Genomic DNA, 22,289 nt, shown 5'->3' on the forward strand with positions numbered 1-22,289 from the left:
GTGACCTTATGCATATGCACATCTACTTTTAAAATAAACTATTTGCATTTTTGGAAACTATTTGGGCCGGGCCTCGCTCATATGTTAAGTCCAACTCGACCCAATGGTCAAAACTTTCAGCCCGCTACGACCGGTCCATACATAAGGGTGTTTCCGTCATTTCGGATTTTCCTTTTCTCCGTAGAGCCGGCTCTTCGCACTTGTATGACTCTCTCTTTCTCCTTGCCCACTTCGAAGTTCTTCTTACTTCCTACAAAAATTTTCATCGTAGTCTCAGATCCATCACTTCATTCGTTGTCACTGCCACACAGAGAGAGAGAGAGAGGGAGGGAGAGAGAGTCACCATGGGCACGACGAGCATGGCGAGTAGGGTTTTTCTGCTTCTTCTGATATTCTTATCGTCTTCAAATCTCAGTCTTTCGCTTTACGAAGATCAAGTTGGTCTCATGGATTGGTAAGATTCAATCTCATACTCCTTTTGTTTCGCCTCTGTTTTCATCGCCCAGAAATCATAGAAAAAAGAAGAAAACTTGAAATTCGATTGAAATCACTTCGCTCATGACCTGTTTTTCTATTGTTTTCACTTGATAGTTCTGAATCGAAACGAATTCAATCCTCTCTCTTGTTGGATAGTTTTGTAATTCGATCTGTGTTATACCCAATTGCATCGTCTCCGAGCTGTTAATAGAAAGTTTTTAGCTTTCGAACAATATCTCGATACCCAAACAGAGCTTCAATTCTAGTCAGTTCATTGATTATGTTCTGAAAAGCTTTAAATTGAATTTTCTAAGTTTCTCTTTCAATGCAGGCACCAGCAGTACATAGGGAAAGTGAAGGGAGCAGTGTTCCATACTCAGAAAAGCGGGCGAAGGCGTGTTGTAGTGTCCACTGAAGAGAATGTTATAGCATCACTTGATCTCCGCCACGGGGAGATATGTAGGTTCCACTGTTGAGAATGTCAATTTATTCTGTACCCTCAGCTCAAGCCTCAATTCAGTGTTAATCTGTGCTTTTGTTTTGTGCAGTCTGGAGACATGTTCTTGGGAGCAATGATGTCATAGACGGAATTGACATAGCCTTGGGAAAATGTAATTGTTATGCTTGCACTCATCGTTTGTCTTATATAATGTTTTCCATTTGCCTCTAAAATATACGATTGCATAGTTTGAGCACTGTGGTTAAAAGATTCATTCTTTGATCAGAAACAGTTTTCACACTATAACAGATTGGGATTTGCTAATAGAAAAATATTGAGGATTGAATTTTTCTGCATTATTTTTCTCTTTTATGAAGTACCTATTAAAGGCTTGAGCAGTGAACTTATATTGTTGATCATACAGTTGAACGTTCCATTTTGTATTTTCAGATGTCATAACCCTCTCATCAGGGGGAGGTATTTTAAGAGCATGGAACCTTCCTGACGGTCAGATGGTGTGGGAGTCTTTTTTGGAGGGCTCAGGGGCCTCAAAGTCACTATTAACTGTCCCGGTTAGTAAACCACATTTTATACTCACTGTTATCTTCTAATTTAGCATCTTGATATAAGTCTTATATTTACTCGCTCTCTCTCATCCATTGTCATTACATTTAGTAGTCATGGCTTCTGATCCCCCAGTCACTATCATAAGCATCAAAACTTTCTTCCAAATTAATAATTTGTGTTTCAAGATCGTCTTATATAATGAATCATTCTTCCTTGTTCCTTTTCACGAGCTTAATTTGCAGCTTTTCCTCTGTAAAACGCTCAGGTGCAGGTTGCACGGGTGTATGGCTATACACGATTTCGTTTCTTTTCAAAAAAAAAAAAAAAGGGGCTATACACAATTCAGTTTATGTATATATTTTTTTGAACATGTGGTTCATTATTGTTATCTTGTGCAGACAAACTTGAAAGTCGACAAGGACAATTTGATCCTTGCTTTTGGTAAAGGGTCTCTGCATGCTATTTCTAGCATTGACGGTGAGGTTCTTTGGAAAAAGGAAATTGCACCAGAAAGGTATGCAGATTTAGAATTTTATGCTTAAAATAATTATTTGTAATAATAATATTATGTTTCATTTTTTTATTTTTAAACAATTCTGTTTCATTAATATTTGTTTTGTTTCCATGTTTTCAGTGTAGAGGTTCAACAGATTATTCAGCCTCTTGGCAGTGATATAATTTATGTACTAGGATTTTTTGGATCTTCCCAGTTTGATGCATATAAGATCAATGCTAGGAATGGAGAGTTGCTGAAACACAACAGTGCAACGTTTTCGGGTGGCTTTTCCAGTGAAGCGCTAGTAGTTTCAAGTGAAATTCTTGTGACATTGGATTCCACAAGATCAAAGTTGGTAATTATAAGCTTTCAGGATGGAGAAATTAACTATCAACAGACACACATATCTGATATCTTTGGGGATTCTTTGGGAACACCAGTGCTATTACCTTCAAAACTTCCTGGAGTGTTTTCTGTTAAAATTGATGAAGCGGTGGTATTCATAAGAGTGACTGGTGAAGGAAAATTAGAGGTACTGGATAAAATAAACAATGTGGCGGCTATTAGTGATGCAATCTCACTTTCAGAGGGCCAACAAGCTTTTGCATTAATTCAACATGGAGACGGTAAGATCCATCTCACAGTGAAGCCTAGCCATGACCTGAGTGGTGATTTGCTGAAAGAGAGTATTGATATGGACAATCAGAGGGGGACTGCCCATAAGATTTTCATTAACAATTATATCCGGACAGACAGGTCTCACGGGTTTAGGGCCCTAATTGTGATGGAGGATCATTCACTTTTATTGTTACAACAAGGTGCTATTGTCTGGAGTAGGGAGGATGGGCTTGCCTCAATTGTTGATGTGGTAACATCAGAACTACCTGTGGAAAAGGAAGGTGTATCTGTAGCAAAAGTGGAGCAGAACCTCTTTGAGTGGCTTAAGGTATGAACTATGATGTGTTTTAATAGAGTGGAAACTTAAAATCAAGGTTAAAAGGTGTCAATTTTCTCCAAGTTTCACCATAATGTAATGGCATTGTCATCCTACTCTATAGAATTTCATAGCAGTGCGGTCTGGTATGCACTGTGTGTGTGTGTGTGCGCGCGCGCGCACATATGCTTCTTTGATGTTTTGCATACTTCTGTAGTCATTTTGGACCAGGGTTTTAAATACGGAATATATATATATATATATATATATATATATATATATATACCCCTCTCACAGGTTTTTTCATTTCTCATTTGATTTTGTGTTATTTTGAAGGGACACGTACTGAAGCTTAAGGGAACCTTAATGCTTGCAAGTGCTGAAGATGTTGCAGCTATACAAGAGATGAGGTTGAAAAGTTTTGAAAAGAGCAAAATGACCCGTGACCATAATGGTTTCCGGAAGCTGCTCATAGTGCTTACGAGAGCAGGAAAACTTTTTGCCTTGCACACTGGATATGGACAAGTTGTCTGGTCTCTCTTACTACCTACTCTGCGTAGATCTGAAACGTGTGAGTATCCGACTGGGTTGAATATTTATCATTGGCAGGTACCCCATCATCATGCGCTGGATGAAAATCCATCTGTCCTTGTAGTAGGTCGATGTGGGAAAAATTCTGACGCACCAGGTGTTCTTTCTATTGTTGATGCATACACTGGCAAGGAAATTAATTCCATGGCTGCCATACATTCTGTTGCGCAAGTTATACCACTTCCATTTACTGATTCAACAGAACAGCGTCTTCATCTACTAATAGATGTAAACCAGCACGGGCATCTATACCCAAGAACATCTGAGGCTATTGATATTTTTCAACGTGAGCTTACAAACATATACTGGTACTCAGTTGAGGCTGACAATGGCATTATCAAAGGACATGTCTTGAAAAGCAATTGCATCCAGGAAGTCATAGATAACTACTGCTTTGAGTCCAAGGACATATGGTCAATTGTATTCCCATCTGACTCAGAAAGGATCATTGCAACTGTGATAAGAAAATTGAGTGAGGTATGGTTTTCTCTTGCTGCCACTTAATATATGGTTTGGCGAACATATTGTCCTTGAAAAGTTTGCAATTTTTCCTTTTCTTGAATCTATTGTAGCTTTTAATTTCTTCACTTTGTTTGTTTTATGATATTATTGGGTCTCTGTTTTTTTTTTTTGGTTAGTTTGATCATTCCCTCTAAACTTTGCCATGTAGCTTCTATCATTTCATAGATCTTTTTAAATAAAGTTTGGCCTTCCAGTTCCAGGCCTCTTGGCATGACCGGTGTTGGAAAGAGGATTGGGGTGGTTTTTGGGGTACTACTCCTTTGCGTGTTTTTTGGTGTATTTGGTCAGAAAGGAATAGTAGGTCATTTGAGGGAGTGGAGTACTGAGCTTGTTATTTCTTTGGGCACTGTTTTTTTTCTCCCCACTTGAATTATTATTATTATTTTTTGCGTTTTATCCTTGTGTGCTTCGGCTGTGCCCCCTTGCCTCTTTCTAATCAAATGGATTTACTTTTCAAAAAAGAAGAATGCTAGTCCTTTAGTCTTTGAAAATGCTTTGCTCTATATATTTTTGTGACAGAGGTTTGTGTTTCTCTAGGTTGTTCATACTCAAGCAAAGGCTATTGCAGATGAAGATGTGATGTTTAAGTATATATCTAAAAATCTACTCTTTGTGGCAACTGTTGCACCAAAAGGTAGTGGTCCAATTGGAACAGCAACCCCAGAGGAGTCCTGGTTGACTGTATATCTTATTGATACTGTAACTGGTCGTATATTGCATCGTATGACCCACCATGGCTCACAGGGGCCTGTGCATGCTGTAAGTTTTCCTTCTGCTTTGTTTACGGTTGTGTGAATGAGAGACGTTATCTTAACAACTTTATACATCTTGCAGGTTTTTAGTGAGAATTGGGTTGTTTACCACTACTTTAATCTTAGAGCACACAGATATGAGATGTCAGTCATTGAGATATACGATCAGTCCCGAGCGGTATGCTAAATCACAACTTAAATATTTTGTGTATTATTGTGTCTGTTGGTTCCCAAAATAATGCAAGCTGAATCAAAATACAATTAACAGGACAATAAGGATGTTTGGAAGCTTGTTCTGGGAAACCATAATCTTACTTCGCCTATTTCTTCATATTCTCGACCTGAGGTTGTGACGAAATCGCAGTCTTACTTCTTCACGTATTCTGTAAAAGCTCTAGCTGTGACGTTAACAGCAAAGGGTATAACTTCAAAGCAGGTTCTTATTGGTACAATTGGTGATCAGGTAGGATAACCTCCGAGAGTCCTGAGTTATTATTTTGTTTTGTTCTTTGAGATTCTATTCCTCTTTTTTAGGGGCAACAGTTCACATGTAATTAATTGGATTTGTTTTTATATATGTCCTTAATGAGAGTAAACACTTTGTAGGTTTTGGCACTTGACAAGCGTTTTCTGGATCCCCGTAGATCAGTCAACCCCACAACAGCTGAGAAAGAGGAAGGCATTATTCCTCTAACAGATTCATTGCCAATAATTCCTCAAGTATGCCACTCTACCATCTTCATTTTGAGAGTTTTTTTTTTTTTTTGAGAAAGCACTTCTTAATATTCCCTCAGATCCTCTTAATTGTCAGCAGTACCTTCAATCTTACTGTATGGTCACAAAAATCTGCTCGCTAATAACATAGTCATTGCACTTAAGTGTGTGAGGTTTAAGTAGACTGAATATAAGGTATGGTTGTCTAGTTTCATATTTCTCTTATTATTATAATCACTATAATTACTGTTACTCTAAATTTTGCAAGTTCGGTTTTCAAAGAAGCAATGTGAGTCACTTGGCTTAGTGTATAACTTTATGTGGTGTTTGGATATCACATTCTTGGTTCTGTGGTTATTTGGGGTGAAATCAAAAAATAGTTGACGTGTTTAAAGATTTTAAATAGTTAGGCTATATGAATGAGACAGCAGTACAGCTCTTTTTTTATTATGAAGATTTGGTCATAACATCTTATAATTATACAAATTTTGCACATGCAGTCCTATGTGACGCATGCCCTCAAAGTGGAAGGACTTCGAGGCATAGTGACAGTACCGGCCAAGCTGGAGTCAACAACCCTTGCCTTTGCATATGGAGTGGATCTGTTTTTCACTCAACTCGCACCTTCGAGGACCTACGATTCGCTAACAGATGATTTCAGCTATGCATTGCTTCTCATCACCATTGTTGCACTCATAGCAGCTATCTTTGTAACCTGGATTTTGTCAGAGAAGAAAGAACTACGAGAGAAGTGGAGGTAACACCTCCGCTAGTCTTTCGCATCCTGACATTTTTGTTTTTTGCCCTTAGTTTAACTTAAATTAGGAGGTTTCCACTCCTAACTTGTAATTTTTTTAGCATGCCTTCCTTTAGAGGCATTTTTTTGTTGTAAAATTTCTATATTGTTTAGTTGTATTGACAATCCAAATTTAGTCTTCATGTTGTACATTTGAAGTGCAAGAAAATAGTGTACTCTTTCGCGCCTTTTAGATCCAAATTGTCTGCAGATTTGATATTTGGCCGTAGAGATTTTTTTTTCCTGCTCTGTGTACTGGCTTAGCCGGTCCGTGATTGAGCTGCACTGGTCCTAGAAGTTTTTAAATTACTGACTCTCTGTTCTGTATCTGTTGTACCATGCCGGTGATTGCTCTGCGTAACAGCAAGTAAAAAAGTTTTTTATTTTTTATAATTTCATGTAAATGAACAGTAAATGGCACGTCTTTTTATTTTTGAATTATTGTGAGTATTTCTTTCCGTCAAATGGCTAGACGAAATGCCGCGACATTTTAAAAAAATTTATTTTTAAAATCTTTTTCAGTGAAAGTGGAAACTGACACATATTGGAACTTCTGTAGTACACTCCCCACAACTCACATGGCCGCATCCTTACAACTTTCATCATCTTCCTCCTCTCTCTGAATCAACCAAAGCATTCACCACTTCTCTCTCTCTCTCTCTCTCTCTCCAATCACCAAAACAGTCAGAACCCATGAAAGCCCAGCATCCCAAGATCAAAACCCAGCTCTTCTCTTGCGGGTTCTTCCGCCATTGCACCCGGACCGTCCTCAGCCCCACAACCCCTCACCCTCCACCTCTCCCCTTCTCATCCACCGACCCATTACCACCTTCACTGTCATTAGATTCATCACCTCCCGCTCCAACACAACCCGACCCGCCAACCCACCATCCCTCCAAGCCTGAATCCGAGTCCTCTTCCTCCTCAACTTCCCAAAGCTTCACCCAGTGGAAATTCGCTCTCCCTGATTCGCCCATCCTCCCATACCCACAACCCGAACCTGACCCGAAACCCGAACCCAAATCAAAACCATCACCACCACCACCCATCTCTTCCACCAACCTCCAAGAACTCTTCCACGCAGCGGAGCTCCAGCTCAGCGTCGGGTCACACCCGGAGCAGCTGGCGGCTCTCCAACTCTTAGAACGCTCCCTCGTCCCCTACCCACCACCTGACCCGGTTTGCCCACCCGAACTGATGCGCGGGTTGGTGCGAAATTTGAAAAACAAAGCGGGGGCTAAAGCGGCAACGAAAATTCTGTTAGCCCTCTGCCTGGCGGAGGGCAACCGCCACGTGGCGGTGGAGGGGGGTGCGGCGGCCGCCGTGGTAGAGACGGCGCTGGAGCTGGAGGCTGCGTCGGCAGAGCGGGCACTCGCGGCGCTGGAGCTCATGTGTACTGTGGCAGAGGGGGCCGCTGCGGTGAGGTCCCACGCACTGGCGGTGCCGATTATGGTGATGATGATGGGGCGGACATCGGCGCGGGGGAAGGAGTATGCTATCGGCGTGTTGGCGGTGATTTATAGCGGTGGGTACGGGGAAGAAGAGGCTGCGGAGGCTGTGGCGGCGGCACCAGCTGAGGAGGTGGCGCGTGCGGTGGAGCTGGCGTTGAAAGGGGATTGTAGTGGCAGGGGGAGGAGGAAAGGAGCCCAGCTATTGAAGGCGCTTCAAGACCCCCTTCAAGAGAGGGAGAGTTTAGACCCAAAATAGTAGAGGATCAACAAAATGTGGTTATTTCTCGTTTTATTCATAATTTAGCCAAATCCTATATGTTGAGTTATTTCTCGTTGGTTTTTTATTTTTAAGCGTATGGAAATATTTGTAAACATCTTCAAGATCAAGACCCTTAACCCTAGTTCAAATATCACAATTCAGTCGACACAAAAGGCAACACAACATATATACGTTTGTTGCCTTTGGGCCTATTCTTAACCACATCCTCTGGATCACTAATAAATATACAAGATATTTCTTAGATTTTATTTTTTTGGATCGTTCGTATTGAAAGAATGATAATATGCTAAATTTACCTACATTACACAAATACTAAGACTCGAATTCATAACTTTTCAATTACACAAATACTAAGACTCGAATTCATAACTTTTCAATGAAAGTAGCAATTTCTCCAAAAATCAATCTTGAATGTAGCAATTCCTCTAAAACCAATACAATAGTGCGTCATTTGCTCTTAGATATTTCTTAAATGTTGCGTTTTATGCTTTGCACTTTACATACTAAATCATTATTATATTAGGGAAAAAAAAAATTTAACAAAATAGTTATAGGTCCCCGTTGACCCGCCGAACAAGCCCCCTTGCCAACCCTACCAAAAAAGGGCCACCCCAAGTTGGTATAAATTGAATTATATTTCCAAATCGTAGCGTACAATTCAAGTAATTAATTCCATCATTTCCCTTCAAAGCGTTGCCCTTCCTCTTATAAGAAAACCCCTTCCTTCAAAAACCTCAAAAAGCCTTCTTTACACTTGCAGAAAAATAACCTGGACCAGATTTTAGACTTCATATTATGCACAGCTTTTGGTGGCTCTTTTGTGCTCTTCATCATGTCATCTGGGCTGCAACCATGTTGATCTCCATCCAAGCCATGCCGCCTGAACCCCCGGTTCGATGCTACAAAAATGGCTGCAACCTCTACAACTCCTATGGGGTATGGGGTGACAGAAAAGATTGCCATGTTCAGAATGTCACATACCCAACAACCGAAGAGGAGCTCCGGCTAGCTGTGGCTTATGCAAATCAGAACAAGCTCAAAGTCAAAGTTGTGAGCCAATTTTCTCACACCATCCCCAAGCTGGCCTGCCCTGCCACAAGCTCCGGGAATTCAATGCTAATAAGCACAGCCAAATACAATTCATCTACTGAAATCGACGCGAAGAATTTGGCTGTCACGGTTGATGCCGGCATAGGGCTGCGCCAATTGATCGAAGCGGTGGAAGAAGCCGGATTGAGCTTGGTGGCTGCGCCATATTGGGAGGGTGTGAGTGTAGGAGGGCTTGTAAGCACAGGGGCACATGGGAGCTCATGGTGGGGAAAAGGAGGAGCTGTGCATGATCATATTGTTGGGCTCAGCCTCATTGTTCCAGCAAAACAATCAGAAGGGTTTGCCAAGATTGTCAAGTTAGAACCAAAAGATCAAATCTTTAATGCTGCCAAAGTATCATTGGGATTATTAGGTGTCATTTCCAAGGTTGGTACACCCTGTCTTCAATTGCTTTAATTGAATGCTATATATAAAAAAAAATGTTATCTTAACGTGTCATCTAGATTTGTAGTATAATAACATACACATTTGTTTGATAACGTTAATATTTATCTTGTCGCAAATTTAATTCGTTATGCTATGTATATATCCTCAAGTTATTGAAATAGATTACTTTGGAATTGGTCAATAGGTGAAGTTGTCGCTAGAGCCAAGATTCAAAAGGAGCATAGCTTACAACTTCACAGATGATGCTCAAATTGAGAACATATACATGGACCATGCTAAGAAATATGAGTTCGCAGATATAACTTGGTACCCATCAAAGCATACAGCTGCTTACAGATATGATAACAGAGTTCCCTTAAATGCCTCAGGCGATGGAACATATGATTTCCTAGGCTTTCAATCCAATTCTATTCTCATCTCCAAGAGTATTAGAGCAACAGGTATATTGCCACATTCGTTTATTTAATATTAATTTCTGTTCTTTAGGGCACACAGATTATGGTATGTTAGGACAAATTAATCGTTCTGTTACTTGGTAAAAGAAAAAATATTAATTGCGTCTCTTATGCGAGATGGGTCCCAATTCCAAAAACATATGGTTAGAAATGTGTGTTAAATTAAATGTTACCGAGTGCTGCTATTAGTACCATCTCAACTAATCATCTAGTGCACTATTTTTCTAGTTGAGATGATACCCACTTCTGTAATTTCAATTTACATTTGGTATTTAATTGAGATGGTACAAGTAGTTTTGTGTATTGAAAACGTCACTATAATAGTACGAGAAAATAAAAGATTAATTTAAGCCTGTAAATATGAAATGTGCAGAGAAAACCATGGATAATGGACGCAGCTTGGGTGGAAAATGCACAATGGCAGCTTCATTTTTGGGGGTGAAGAAATTAGTGGCTAATGGCTTGAAGAATGGCCTAATCTTTACTGGGTACCCAGTAATTGGTCCCCAGGGCAAAATGCAAACCTCAGGCTCATGCCTATACTCAACAGCCGCAGACAACTCATGTGCATGGGACCCAAGAATCAATGGCCTCTTCTTCTATGAAACAACAGCAATATTTCCAGCATCAAAATTTGGAGACTTCATCAGAGACGTGAAGAAACTAAGAGACCTAAAACCAGACAACTTTTGTGGGGTTGATATATACAATGGGTTTTTGATACGTTTCATTAGGGCATCTGGGGCATATCTTGGTCAGCCTGAAGACTCCGTGGTCGTTGATTTTAATTACTTTCGTGCTGATGACGCTTTGACTCCAAGATTCAATCAAGATGTGTGGGAAGAAGTGGAGCAATTGGCTTTCTTCAAGTATGGGGCTAAGCCACATTGGGCTAAGAACAGGAACTTAGCCTTTGTGGATGTGCAGAAAAAATATCCTAATTTTAATAAATTTGAAGCTGTGAAAAGACAATTGGACCCTCAGAATTTGTTCTCAAGTGAGTGGTCTGATGAGGTTGTATTTGGGAAAGAGGGAGTGAAGAGTGATGGGTGTGCTTTGGAGGGCCAATGCATTTGCTCGGAGGACAGGCATTGCAGCCCTGGAAAAGGGTATTTCTGTAAACCTGGCCTTGTTTATAAGGAGGCTAGAGTTTGTAGGTACTCATCATCACCACCATCACCGTTCTCTGTGGGATCAGGTAGTGATAAGAATGATTTATGATTTGATTAATTAATTATTGTAGTAAAACATCATTGGTCATTTTGAATAATTAAAAGTTTCAGTGGTTTTGATTTTGTTTATTTTGAGAATCAATTATGGTTATTCTTTAGATTGTTCTATATGATTTGGTATTTTGTCCAACTCTAATTGTTGGATACTTTTAATTTGGAATTTTCCAAATCAATTTAGTAAATGACGAATTCATATTATCTATCTACAAATGGATTGGTATACGCAAGTAATTTTAAATAATCGTCAATGGAGTCTAATTCAGTGAAAAAAAGTCTTGACTTGTAGATTAGTAGTCTTAAATTTAAACTTCTATGGTATCTTGAAAAGTGTATGAGAAACCCCCTCACTCTTGTAATTTAAGACTATCGTTATCGTTTGTATTAAAAATAATAAATTTTTTTTCTAATTCAATGAATTAAAATGGGATTTAACCAACAAAGACATGGATATACGACAACAGCAAGAGCATCCAAAAGGGAACTGTGGACGCCATTGATCAGTCAACATCCCGATGTCTGCACGTCATGGCGTTCCTCGATGTACATGTCTGCCTTTGCTTTGGCCCCTCATTTTTCTCATGATTTTTAATCTCACTATGTGATCTAGAACATGACCATTTTAATCAAACTTTGGTTGTTTAATTAGTAACTTAATTATTACTAATAAGTCTTATTATCTTAGCTGGCATATGATTAAGACTGATTAAAAGAGCAGTTGTGCCTTCAAGTTCTGCATGGAAGATTACCAAGGAGGTTAAAATCTGCTTTTGATAAACCAGATAGGAGCTCAGTCAGCAGCATTGTCTTTGGATCAGAATATGACCAATTAAAAATATTATTTTTTTTGGGTGAAAAACTTTGGATGTATCAATGTATATAAATATGGTTTCTAATTTTGGCAATAAACATGTTTTGAAGATACTTAAACAACCCTTTTTAGAATTATGTTGTCTGTATATCTAATTGGGGTAAAAGCTTGTTCGCAGTACTCTTTTGAGAGGGGGGGCCATTTGGTTTGTTTGTGCTCAACAACAAATGAAAAGAAGATTAAATGTGACTATCTAAATAAAATATAAATTTGTAAAGTACTCACTACTGTAGAGGTTTAGGACAATTGTTCCCTCAAGCAAGGTCTTGTGTTCGAACCCTAATAGTATTATCGTCCCTACCACATTGATCTTCACTCACATATATATAGACCCGGCAAGATCTAAAGTTGTATATGTTCTGGAAGTAGCTAGGGTTTTACTCGTTACCCTACGTTCAAGCAACTCGATCTCTAATAATTCAATAATAAGTCTAATAACACCATGTGTTGTATAATATATTCGGATTAATTAATTCATAATTGGGTTCAACGACTTTTTCCAATGCTCTATTGCATCATACATTTTATAATCACTCCACCTTGCAATATACTCCTCCTAGAGGACCAATTTGTATGCACGATGCTCACGGAATTGCTCAAAAGAGAATATATATGTGGACTTGCTACTATCTCATGATTTCGGTTTAAGAATTAATGTTAAACTCGACCCACTCTATATAATAAACATGAGATGGCAGCAAGTCCAAGTACAAACTCTCTTCTGAGCAAGTTCCATTAGCATTTCTCATCTCAAAATAGGATTGTCCTGTATGAATGATCGACTTGTATGATTTTCTTTTGCCTTTTGGCTTTGATAACAGATGTTGCTACATTCTTGCTTGGCCATGGGTGATAACGATTGAGGTCTCTGTTTTGTGTGTCGGCAAACTATGCAAAATTACCAGTATAAACTTAAAAAAAGAAACCCTACATCCCACCTGAGAAATTGTAAAAAAAAATCTTTACAGAAGATGATGCTAAAATATTGAACTATTGCAATTAGAAACTAGGATATGCTCATCTGTGTCTGCTTGATATAGATGAGGCCAAATCTCAATCTCAATTCACTCACATAACAGTGGAACCAAATGTCTTCTTTCACATGTGTTTTGGCACTATATTAAATTACAAGTTTTGAAGTTTATATCAATGAAAAAAGTTCATCAGTTACCCCTCTGGATTTCTCAATGCTCAAACTACACACACATCGATCCAAAATACCATGCTAACTGTAGGCTAAGCCTTTGAAAACTAAAAGGCCATCTTGAGGTTGTAATATAACCTTGTTCTTATGACATGAACAAACAACAATATATTTCAAAATATTGAAAAAGAAAAAGAAAACAAGCCAAGTACACCTGCAGCAGGTCAAGACATAGGTATATACAGGCCTTGACCTTCACCCAGCAAGATTATATTTCGGAGGAGTCAGAGCTTTGGAGTCTCTTACTAATATCAGCTTAGCTTGCACCAAAATATGACTAGCTCTCAGATCCTCCAAGAACCTTATTTTTTGCACCGGCTGGGGAGATCTTCGCCTGTCAAAATTGAATAAATTAACCCCACTGGATGAATTTGTAAATAATATATGCAACAACTTAAAAGCAGCAGCTAAGTCAAGAGGTTGGTTTGTTGAAAACAGTTCAGATATTAAGAGGTTATAATTAAAGTACTATCAGTACAGATATCACGAACCTCATCAAACTCAAGGTGTCTGCTTCCTGTTCCTCCGTCGCTTGTTCCGGTCGCCAATTTGATTAATCCGCTTCCTAACTCTCAGGTCTTCACCCCTGATCATGTACTCGTTTCCAGCTTCTGGCAGGCTAAAATCTGCAGGGTTTCTATTAATTGAGCACATTAAAGACATGGAACTGCTCTTTGGAGGGTTCATGGCCCCATTACCATTGTTAGCTTCCAATTTTTTTAGCATTGGATATTCAATGGTGTGGCAGTTCTGGGGAAACATCATAGGATCAGACACCGTTAGAAATCCTTTCTGCATAACAGGGATAGTTCCACAGTTTTTGCCCAAACCACCACCTGTACATGCAGCTTTTCGGGATCCAGGACCTCTATTCTGTGCAGGTGCATTCGAGTTTTGTATCTTTTCTTTCTTTTGACAACTCAAGGAACCTTGACCCATAAATTCTGTAGCCCTTCTGAAACCTTTAGAATGTTGAAATGAAGAAGTAGATGCCCCGCCAGGATTCATAGGAAATAGATCAAGGGATTTCTCAGAATGGTGATTTGTGCCACAACAATTTGATGATGGAAGCTTCACAGTATCAGTAGCCTTATAACCACCAATGTCCGGTGCAGAATACTCCTTAGAGTAAAGATCATTAGGAAAGGGTCTCTTGAGAAATTTCGGGTTTCCACCCATGTTGAAGTGCGCACCTGACTGCATACCTGCATCCATGAGGCTGAGCAAATGCATTGCTGGTATAGTTTCATTAGAATATAGATCAAATGACCCCATTGCATTTTGATGAGGCTCAGACCCATGCCGTTTGCAAGAGAATGAATACTCTGCATTTGATCTGCTGAAGCTCCCAGAACCAACTTCTTCAGTATGCTTTTCCCGGTTGGTAGATTTTAGATTAAACAAATTCAGGTCATAATCCCCATTTACGTTTCCCTTATGCAGTGAGCCAGGAGGACGTAAAAGCATATCGACATTAGAAGGCTGAGCTGGACACTTTTGAGGATGGCTGTACGTTAAGGGCAAGTGAACTGGCATTCCAGATGACCAAAGACGAGCTGCTTCTTCCTTTGGGTGTGGAATAGACTGGCATGTGTTAGATGTTGCTAACGTCCGCAAGCTAGAATGTGAGAACCCAGGGCCCATCATATCCCCATTCCATTTGCAATTTTGAGCACAACTACAGCTGCTGTAACCAGCTGCAGGAAATTGGTCTCGAGTTGACTTCTTTTGCGCCTGGCTGAGTGCACTAAACCCTGTAGGGCAATGCATTTGATCAAGCCGGCTCACACCAAAATCTTTTCCATTCATATAAGTAGAATAATCAACTGACTTCTGTTTGGCAGGTCCTGCATTTTTCCTTGTGGTTATGCCATTTTTTGCATTTCTTGCCTGAGGCTTTCGTTTCTGACTGGTTTCTTCTGATATTCTTAAGTCCCCAATCCCATAACTATGATCCATCACCTGAGCTTTCCTTGCTTTATTGGTGTTTTCAAAAATATTCTTATTATGTTCAGCATCATGAAGACATCTTTCATACTGATTTTTCGCCATGAGTTCAACGATTTCCATCGGTATGTCATCCACAGCTGCCTGCTGAGACATCTTGTCAGATTTATGGTTGCTATGTTTCCTATTAACAGGCACAGCTGAACTTTTCTGAACCCCAACAATTTTCTCCTTGTTTCTTGAACGGGTAATATCCTGAGAAGGGAAAATGAATCATCATAGAAACAAATTGCAAAAGAAAACTAGATAGAGAAGATAGTTGTGCATATTAATGTTCAAAAATTTACCACAAAGATGAGAAACGTGCAATATGATTCTATGGGCTACCGTTGGCATATCATCAGATACAATTCTAAACATGCTTCAATTAGGCAGCTACAGGCTCGCATAGGAAGAAAATATTATTTAAGACATAACATCACCAATCAACAGTGTTTAAATAAAAAATTTCTATGAACTAGTTTCTTGTACGGTAATAGTTGTGTCAGTAATTATTTGATACAGATAAGTGAACAATTTTATAATGGCATAGTTACATATGGTAAACCTTAGAAACAGAAGAAGCATACATTGCTCTGGACATATATTATGCAGCTATCATAATGAAAACATTCATCCCAACAACCGTAAGAAGAGAAAAGCTCTTACCATTTGCTGCAAAGAACAACTCCCTTGTTCAATCTGGGAGGTATAGTTTTTCTCCTCATTCAGGATAGGCATGGTGTAAGTGTAAAATTTACTACTAAGTTCACCATGTCCTCCTTTCCCAGAAAATGCATTTGAAATAGATTTAGAAGGTTTCAGATTTGCAGCATAGTTAGCTTCCACATTTTTCCTCATAAACACATCTAATTTGCAGCTGCCATCTTTCCAAGTGGACAAGGAAGGAAATCCATCTTCAGATTGGGGAATAGATTTCTTGCCACATCTTTCTGCAGCCAAATAGCTGTTAAGAGAAAGATCCAGCCCTTTTTCAGCGGATGCATCTTCTGCCAGATGAAATGGATGCCCAGTTTGCATGATTTCTACATCTTCCCTTGTCTTTGGACTTTTCCTGAACATGCCATTCCAAGGAAATAGAGAAGCCTGCCCATTATCAACTTTAGGCATCTTGCCTTTCCTCTTACAGATACCAGATTTTCCCTCTGCTTCCGAAGCAGGAAAAGGAATTTGATCGATCCCCCTACCTGTGGATGCATCATACGTTAGAGTAAAAGAAACACTTTTAGTAGCATTACCCTTGCTTGAATTTCCAACTTTGTCCACAGCTTCTATTGGCACATTATCTTCAGGTGGGACTAAGGACGAACATGTGCCGAAATCATTGCATTTCTTAATTTTCTTCTTACCAACAGCAGGGATTCTTTCATTTTCGTGTCTATTCCAGTTGCTCTTCTCATCAGCCTGCAAAGATGTTCTGGCAACTGCATCTTGTTCTAATACAGATTCTGCAATGGCATTGGTGGTTTCCTCATCTCGCCTGAAAGTCTTGAGTTTTTTATTCAAACTTTTAGGATGGCTCATCTCTAGGCATCCCTGTTCCTCCTCCTCTGGAAACTTCCTTCTCTTATTATCACTGAAACCCACTCTAGCATTTTCTTGGACAGACACCTGGCTTTGGGAAACAATTCCTGCTCCAGATATATTACTAATTGTGTTGGATGGAGAATCTTCTATCCTGATGCAATCAGTCTTTGCATCCCCTTTATTCACCAACTCACTCAGCAGACGTACCTTCCGATTTTTCTTACGACTCAAACCACTTGACTTATCAAAGTTCTCAGATGATGCATAATCACATTCATCTAATACTAGAGGATGACAAGTGTCGGTCTGAAGCTTGGTAGCATTATCTGCCTTGTCAACCATCCCAGCTATCTTAAATGTCCCAAAAGCATTCATTGACTCCTTGTGATTGTCTTCTGCAGAAGTTTGATACTTAGCTTCACTAGTCTGGATGTGATTCTTGTTCCAGAAATTTTTGTTTGTGATATCAAGCTCAACATTGGTATCTTCATGACTTTCACATCCTGGTTTACAGGCTTCGACAGATCCATTGCCCTCCAATCTTAGAGCTTCTGTTTTGGAAATCATAGGCATTATCATTGTGAAAAATCATATAAGGTAATTTGTCATGTAGCTTTATTGTTCTTTTCAAATTAAATTACATGTGGAAATCACAGGAAAAAATTTCACCCGAATAGTTTTTTTAATAACAAAAAAATAAGGAAAGAACCTGTGTCATCTTTATGTCTCTCCTGTGTCCTTTTTGGGTTAACTTCTGTCTCAACAGAATTTAGTCTAGGCATTTCGTGACTCACAGAATCTTCTAAGGCATTCTCATTCGCTGGATGAAACACAAAAAGCAAATCAAAATACTATAATATAGCCAACTTTCTGTTTAGTTTAAGCGACTTGAACTTAATTTACCTATGATGGTAGTGGGTGGAACTTCATCCTTCCCTTCTTTCTTATCAGTAGAACATGATGAAGGATGTTGCTCGTTGCCACACCCAACAGTAGAAGTAGGAGCTTCAACTCTTTTTCCCTCAACAACTTTTGACTGTGGACCTTGCTGACAATCTGACAAAAGTACTGAAGCACTACTGCACACCTGAGCACAAGTCTTATTGGAATCAGATCCAATATCGCAACAATAAATGCCTGTACCATGATCTTCTGGAATGATCTTAGAACCAGTTTCCTGCACGCAATTCTGGCAAGACCAGAATCTGAAATTTGGAGTCTTCAAAGGAGGAAGCACGGATGTATCCTCCAGCTGATCAAACTTGTTCAAATCACCATCTGAATCAAATGGCCAACATACCTTCCAGTTCTTTTTGCGAATTTCAGATACATAACCACTGCAATTAGAAACATAAAAGAGAAGTTTCAATCAAACAAAAGCTCCATGCATGGGTGCTGTTGAAGTAATCAATATATTTACTGCATATCTTGAAAATTTAATACTCAACATATATATATAAAATATATAGTCCCCTTCTATTGAGGTATCCCTCAAATAATTTTATTTGAGGGACACACTTTAGGGTCCCCTAAAAATATTTTTTCAACGATCAAAACCATCTATTTTTTAAGTCTACATTCATAGATCATCCTTGCAAAAAATTAGACAAATCGGAAACTGTTTCGATATCCAATTGTGTCCTACAAAATCAATGAACATGATGCTTCAAGAAAGTACTAAAATTTCAATAATTCAATTGAGTGGTCAAATGATATCGGATTCAAGTGAATTTTGGCATAGATGATCTTTGAATGAGTATCTACAAAATAAACGATTTGGATTAGAGAAATACAATACGGAATGGGCCCTACAAGGGTGTCCCTCAAATTAGCGTACATGTCTTCCCCATTGTTTAAGTACTTGTGTCCCTTCAGATACAATCTTGTAAAATTAGCAAGATATATACTAGCTAGTATATCGTAATTGGGTCCTCATGAAAACCATTATTGGACCAAAGAGTTCAATCCCAACTCAGTGTTGTTTTTCAGTGAACTAAAAAGTAAAGAGAATAGACTTCTCTATCTGTAATACTGCAGCAAAATAGCTTAATACAGTATTTTTCAAAAGGGGGAAAAGTAAGCCAAATTAGTTAATATTCGAATAGAGCTTGAGATATTGAATATGAAAAAATATAAATTAGTTAATATCATTAGCTAGAAATCCCTAGTAATTTATTATGAACAAGTGAGTAACAGCACATATACACATTCAGATGTAATGATGATTTCTCAAAAGGAAAGGCTTACCGTATGGAGAAGTGCTCACACTTTGCCGCATGACTACTACTACTCTTGACATTTGCATCAGCAAGATCTATAGATATTGAGTCAATTTTAACAAAAGATCCCACCGACTTGGACTTGGAGGCAATAATAGGGTCACTCCTCTTATGATTATCAGCCATTAGAAGACCTCTCTCCATGTTATAGCATCTAACCAGCTCACAGTGTTCTTTTATAGTATTTCCTATATTCACAAATGAACAATTAATTGAGTAATATCATTATCATATGCTCAATAATAATGCAAACAATGCACCATGCGAGAAGGAAAAACCGAGGAAAATATAAAGAAAGCGCCTAAGCCCTCTATACCATGCGAGGAAATCCTGATCCAAGTCCCAAACAATAGTATTAATTAGGGTTTATTCTCAACCACCAAGATATCTCATGCGCAACAAATTATCCACTGCAAAAATTATCGTACAAATACATGACAAGGTAAAACACCGCATCATACAGTAACATTGCACATAAAATAACAACCTCCACTAAATGCACAAAGTGTATAAGAACCCAAAGGATCATAAAATTAAAAACCCTAGCTTTTCAAACAGCACAAAGAAGTCTGCAGCGGCTAATTGGATGTATTACAAACAATAAAAGTATTCACACAGCTGAACTCACCCAGCAAAGATACCAACAAAATCACAAAATAGGAACAATAAGACAAAAGCACATGTTAGGGTTTTGTTTCCATATATAGGATCTGACAAGAAGAAAAAGTAGTGATCATATTCCAAGATATGCAACAATCCCACAAACCCATTTCAAACTCGCCCTCGGAGACTCCGAATCCGAAAATAAGAGCATGCACACGAACCCAGAAAAGGAAAAACTTTTAGGGTTCATATTTTCATAACATATAAATTCAGTCACTAAACAATCAACTCAATACACAGCACTGTAAAACGACATAAATATGACCCAAAACGGTACAGAAATGTTTTAAACAAAACCCAGATACTGAAATACAAAGTAAAGCCCCAACCTTAACGTACTATACACAGTAAACCCAGCTCAAATATTTTTAAATAAATTAATAAGCAGCTGAAACTCAGCTGAAAGCTTCAAACTTTATGCCAATTAACACCAACCCAATCATCCCCATCACAAACCCAATTAAACGGAGAGTAAATAGAGCAGAAAAACCGACCTCAACGCAATCCACAATCACCCAAAAACGACGCCGTACGAGCTCGGGTACAGCTTAGCTCCGATTCCCCACGGCTGGTCCAGAAAACTATACCGGGAGAGAGAGCGCCGGAGCGCGAGGATCGGAGGCCGAGCTGCCAGTCGAGATTCGAAGCTACAAGAGTAGAATTTGAGTGCGAAAAATCATAAAACCCTAGAGAGAGAAAAAGAGGTTTCGAATTGTAGAGAGAGAGAGTGTGTGTGAGAGAAAATGAGGAGAGAGAGTTTTAATCTTTCTTTTGTCGTCGAATGTAGAGAGAGGAGGTTTTTTGATGTACTAAAAAAACATCGCATACATATGACATGCCATGTCCAAACGCACACATACGCGCAATAAATTACTGCTGGAAATGCTGCTGGCCCAACAGATTTCCGCCACGTGGCGACGATGTGCGGCTCTTATCATAATCCATTACAGAGGGCAAAAGGAAACCCTAGCGTAGGTTAAAAAAAAAGAGGCGACTGTTCCCTACGCGTTGTTTGCACGCTCTGTTTGGCAGGGGGGGAAGATAGTTTATTTATACCTGTCGTGTCAAGTAGGGCCAAAGATGCCTTTGCACATTAGTAGGTTTTGATTGGTGCGTGTGGTTCAAGATGGTGTCTGGTGAGTGCGAGTGGGTTGAATATGAAACCCTAGGTTTTTCTTGTGGGTAATCAAGGTATCTAACCCTAGCTATATAGCACATTTCATTTCAAGAAAAAAAGAGGGGGGAAAAGTAAACTGGGAAATGTGAGATGGAGGAAAAATGTGTTAGGTTTAAATTTTTTTGGTGCTATAGAATGCGACATAAATGAGATACTCTAAATGTGTATCATGTGGTATTATTCGAGATCACGCTAATTAAATGTCTTGTCTAAACAAATTAATATAATTAGTATCATTTTAATTTTGTGTAATTTAATAGTTTTGACCCCCAAGCAATATTTTTCACTTAATACACATGGTACATGTTTCATACAGTCGAGAGACGCACTTTTACCTTTACAAGCATCATTGGTATACAAGTTTCATACAATGGGCGAATCTACCTTTGTAGGTCTTCAATAGTTGTCCATGGTATACATGTTTTAATTAACGGGTGGATGCAAATTTTACCTTTCTAGACTATGCATGATGTACATGTTTCATGTAGTGAGAAAATCTATAATTTACTTTATGGGGCTTCGTTTAGCTACGAATTGTACATATTTCATATAGTAGTCAAACCTAGCATTTTACCATCATGGGACTTCGCTAGCTGTTCATAGTACAAGTTTCATATTGTGGGCGGACCCAAGATTTTACTTTTGTTGCATGAACTTAAACGAAAATGACAATTGCGTTCAAAATTTTATAATAACCATATATAATTCAAACAAACAAAAACACACACACACACACAACATATGGTATCAAACTCATTTTTGCTTCTTATGCTATATGAGAGAAGTAATGTAAATTTTGGTATACAAAGAGAAAGGTTTGTGATGATATTACAAAGTCTAAAATAATAGATAATATTTTATGGTTCATGTACTATATATAATGAAGTGCTTCTCTTTATAGGGGATCATTTTTTTGAGTTTGTTTATAGAAATTCAATAGTGTAGGGTTTATTTATAATATTAGTACTAAGAATGGGTATATCACTAAATATCTCTTATTTTAAATGTATTTTAAAGAAAAACTTCAATGGCAGCGACAGCCCAAACTGGGCGTATGTTGGGTTGGCCTTGGTTTCATGCAGATTAAAGTGAAAAGCGCTATGATTCGTTATACAAAATGGAGGAAGAAAATTGAGCCAAAATTCCAATGCTTTGCTTACATATTTGTAGCATGTTCGTTCACACCTAACAAAAGCAATATGCCAAATGTACGTAATATATATATATATATATCTTATATTATGCATGGCACATAAAATACTAAACGTCCACGTAACTCTGTAATTAATTAATTAAACAAGGTTATCAAAAGGTCCCCCCGATGAAAGAAGGTTGACAATTTGGACATAAAAAAACAAATA

General features: G+C 38.6%; 4 protein-coding genes across 4 annotated transcripts; 3 read left to right on the forward strand and 1 right to left on the reverse strand.

Annotated features, from left to right (window-relative positions):
• Window positions 1-207: 207 nt before the first annotated feature.
• LOC117624549 (ER membrane protein complex subunit 1) lies at window positions 208-6,481 on the forward strand. The gene is made up of 12 exons (XM_034355861.1): window positions 208-454; window positions 809-936; window positions 1,026-1,088; window positions 1,367-1,488; window positions 1,882-1,997; window positions 2,118-2,925; window positions 3,250-3,981; window positions 4,564-4,785; window positions 4,861-4,956; window positions 5,047-5,241; window positions 5,385-5,498; window positions 5,993-6,481. The coding sequence occupies exons 1-12, from the start codon at window positions 345-347 to the stop codon at window positions 6,251-6,253; spliced, it is 2,967 nt and encodes a 988-aa protein (XP_034211752.1). The 5' UTR covers window positions 208-344; the 3' UTR covers window positions 6,254-6,481.
• Window positions 6,482-6,849: 368 nt separating this feature from the next.
• Window positions 6,850-8,260, forward strand: LOC117624556 (DNA translocase FtsK 1). The gene has a single exon (XM_034355875.1). It carries the CDS (start codon window positions 6,982-6,984, stop codon window positions 7,993-7,995), a length of 1,014 nt encoding a protein of 337 aa, XP_034211766.1. The 5' UTR covers window positions 6,850-6,981; the 3' UTR covers window positions 7,996-8,260.
• A 440-nt stretch (window positions 8,261-8,700) lies between these two features.
• Window positions 8,701-11,270, forward strand: LOC117614009 (L-gulonolactone oxidase 3). Its single transcript, XM_034342674.1, has 3 exons — window positions 8,701-9,495; window positions 9,701-9,956; window positions 10,345-11,270. The coding sequence occupies exons 1-3, from the start codon at window positions 8,815-8,817 to the stop codon at window positions 11,190-11,192; spliced, it is 1,785 nt and encodes a 594-aa protein (XP_034198565.1). The 5' UTR covers window positions 8,701-8,814; the 3' UTR covers window positions 11,193-11,270.
• Window positions 11,271-13,085: 1,815 nt separating this feature from the next.
• On the reverse strand, window positions 13,086-20,522 carry LOC117614181 (protein EMBRYONIC FLOWER 1). The gene is made up of 7 exons (XM_034342902.1): window positions 20,246-20,522; window positions 19,057-19,276; window positions 17,713-18,146; window positions 17,519-17,629; window positions 15,931-17,360; window positions 13,767-15,477; window positions 13,086-13,609 (listed from the first exon to the last, which is right to left on the reverse strand). The coding sequence occupies exons 2-6, from the start codon at window positions 19,230-19,232 to the stop codon at window positions 13,777-13,779; spliced, it is 3,852 nt and encodes a 1,283-aa protein (XP_034198793.1). The 5' UTR covers window positions 19,233-19,276; window positions 20,246-20,522; the 3' UTR covers window positions 13,086-13,609; window positions 13,767-13,776.
• Between the last annotated feature and the right edge of the window lie 1,767 nt (window positions 20,523-22,289).

Source organism: Prunus dulcis, chromosome 1 (genome assembly GCF_902201215.1).
Source record: "Prunus dulcis chromosome 1, ALMONDv2, whole genome shotgun sequence".
NCBI lineage: Eukaryota > Viridiplantae > Streptophyta > Magnoliopsida > Rosales > Rosaceae > Prunus > Prunus dulcis.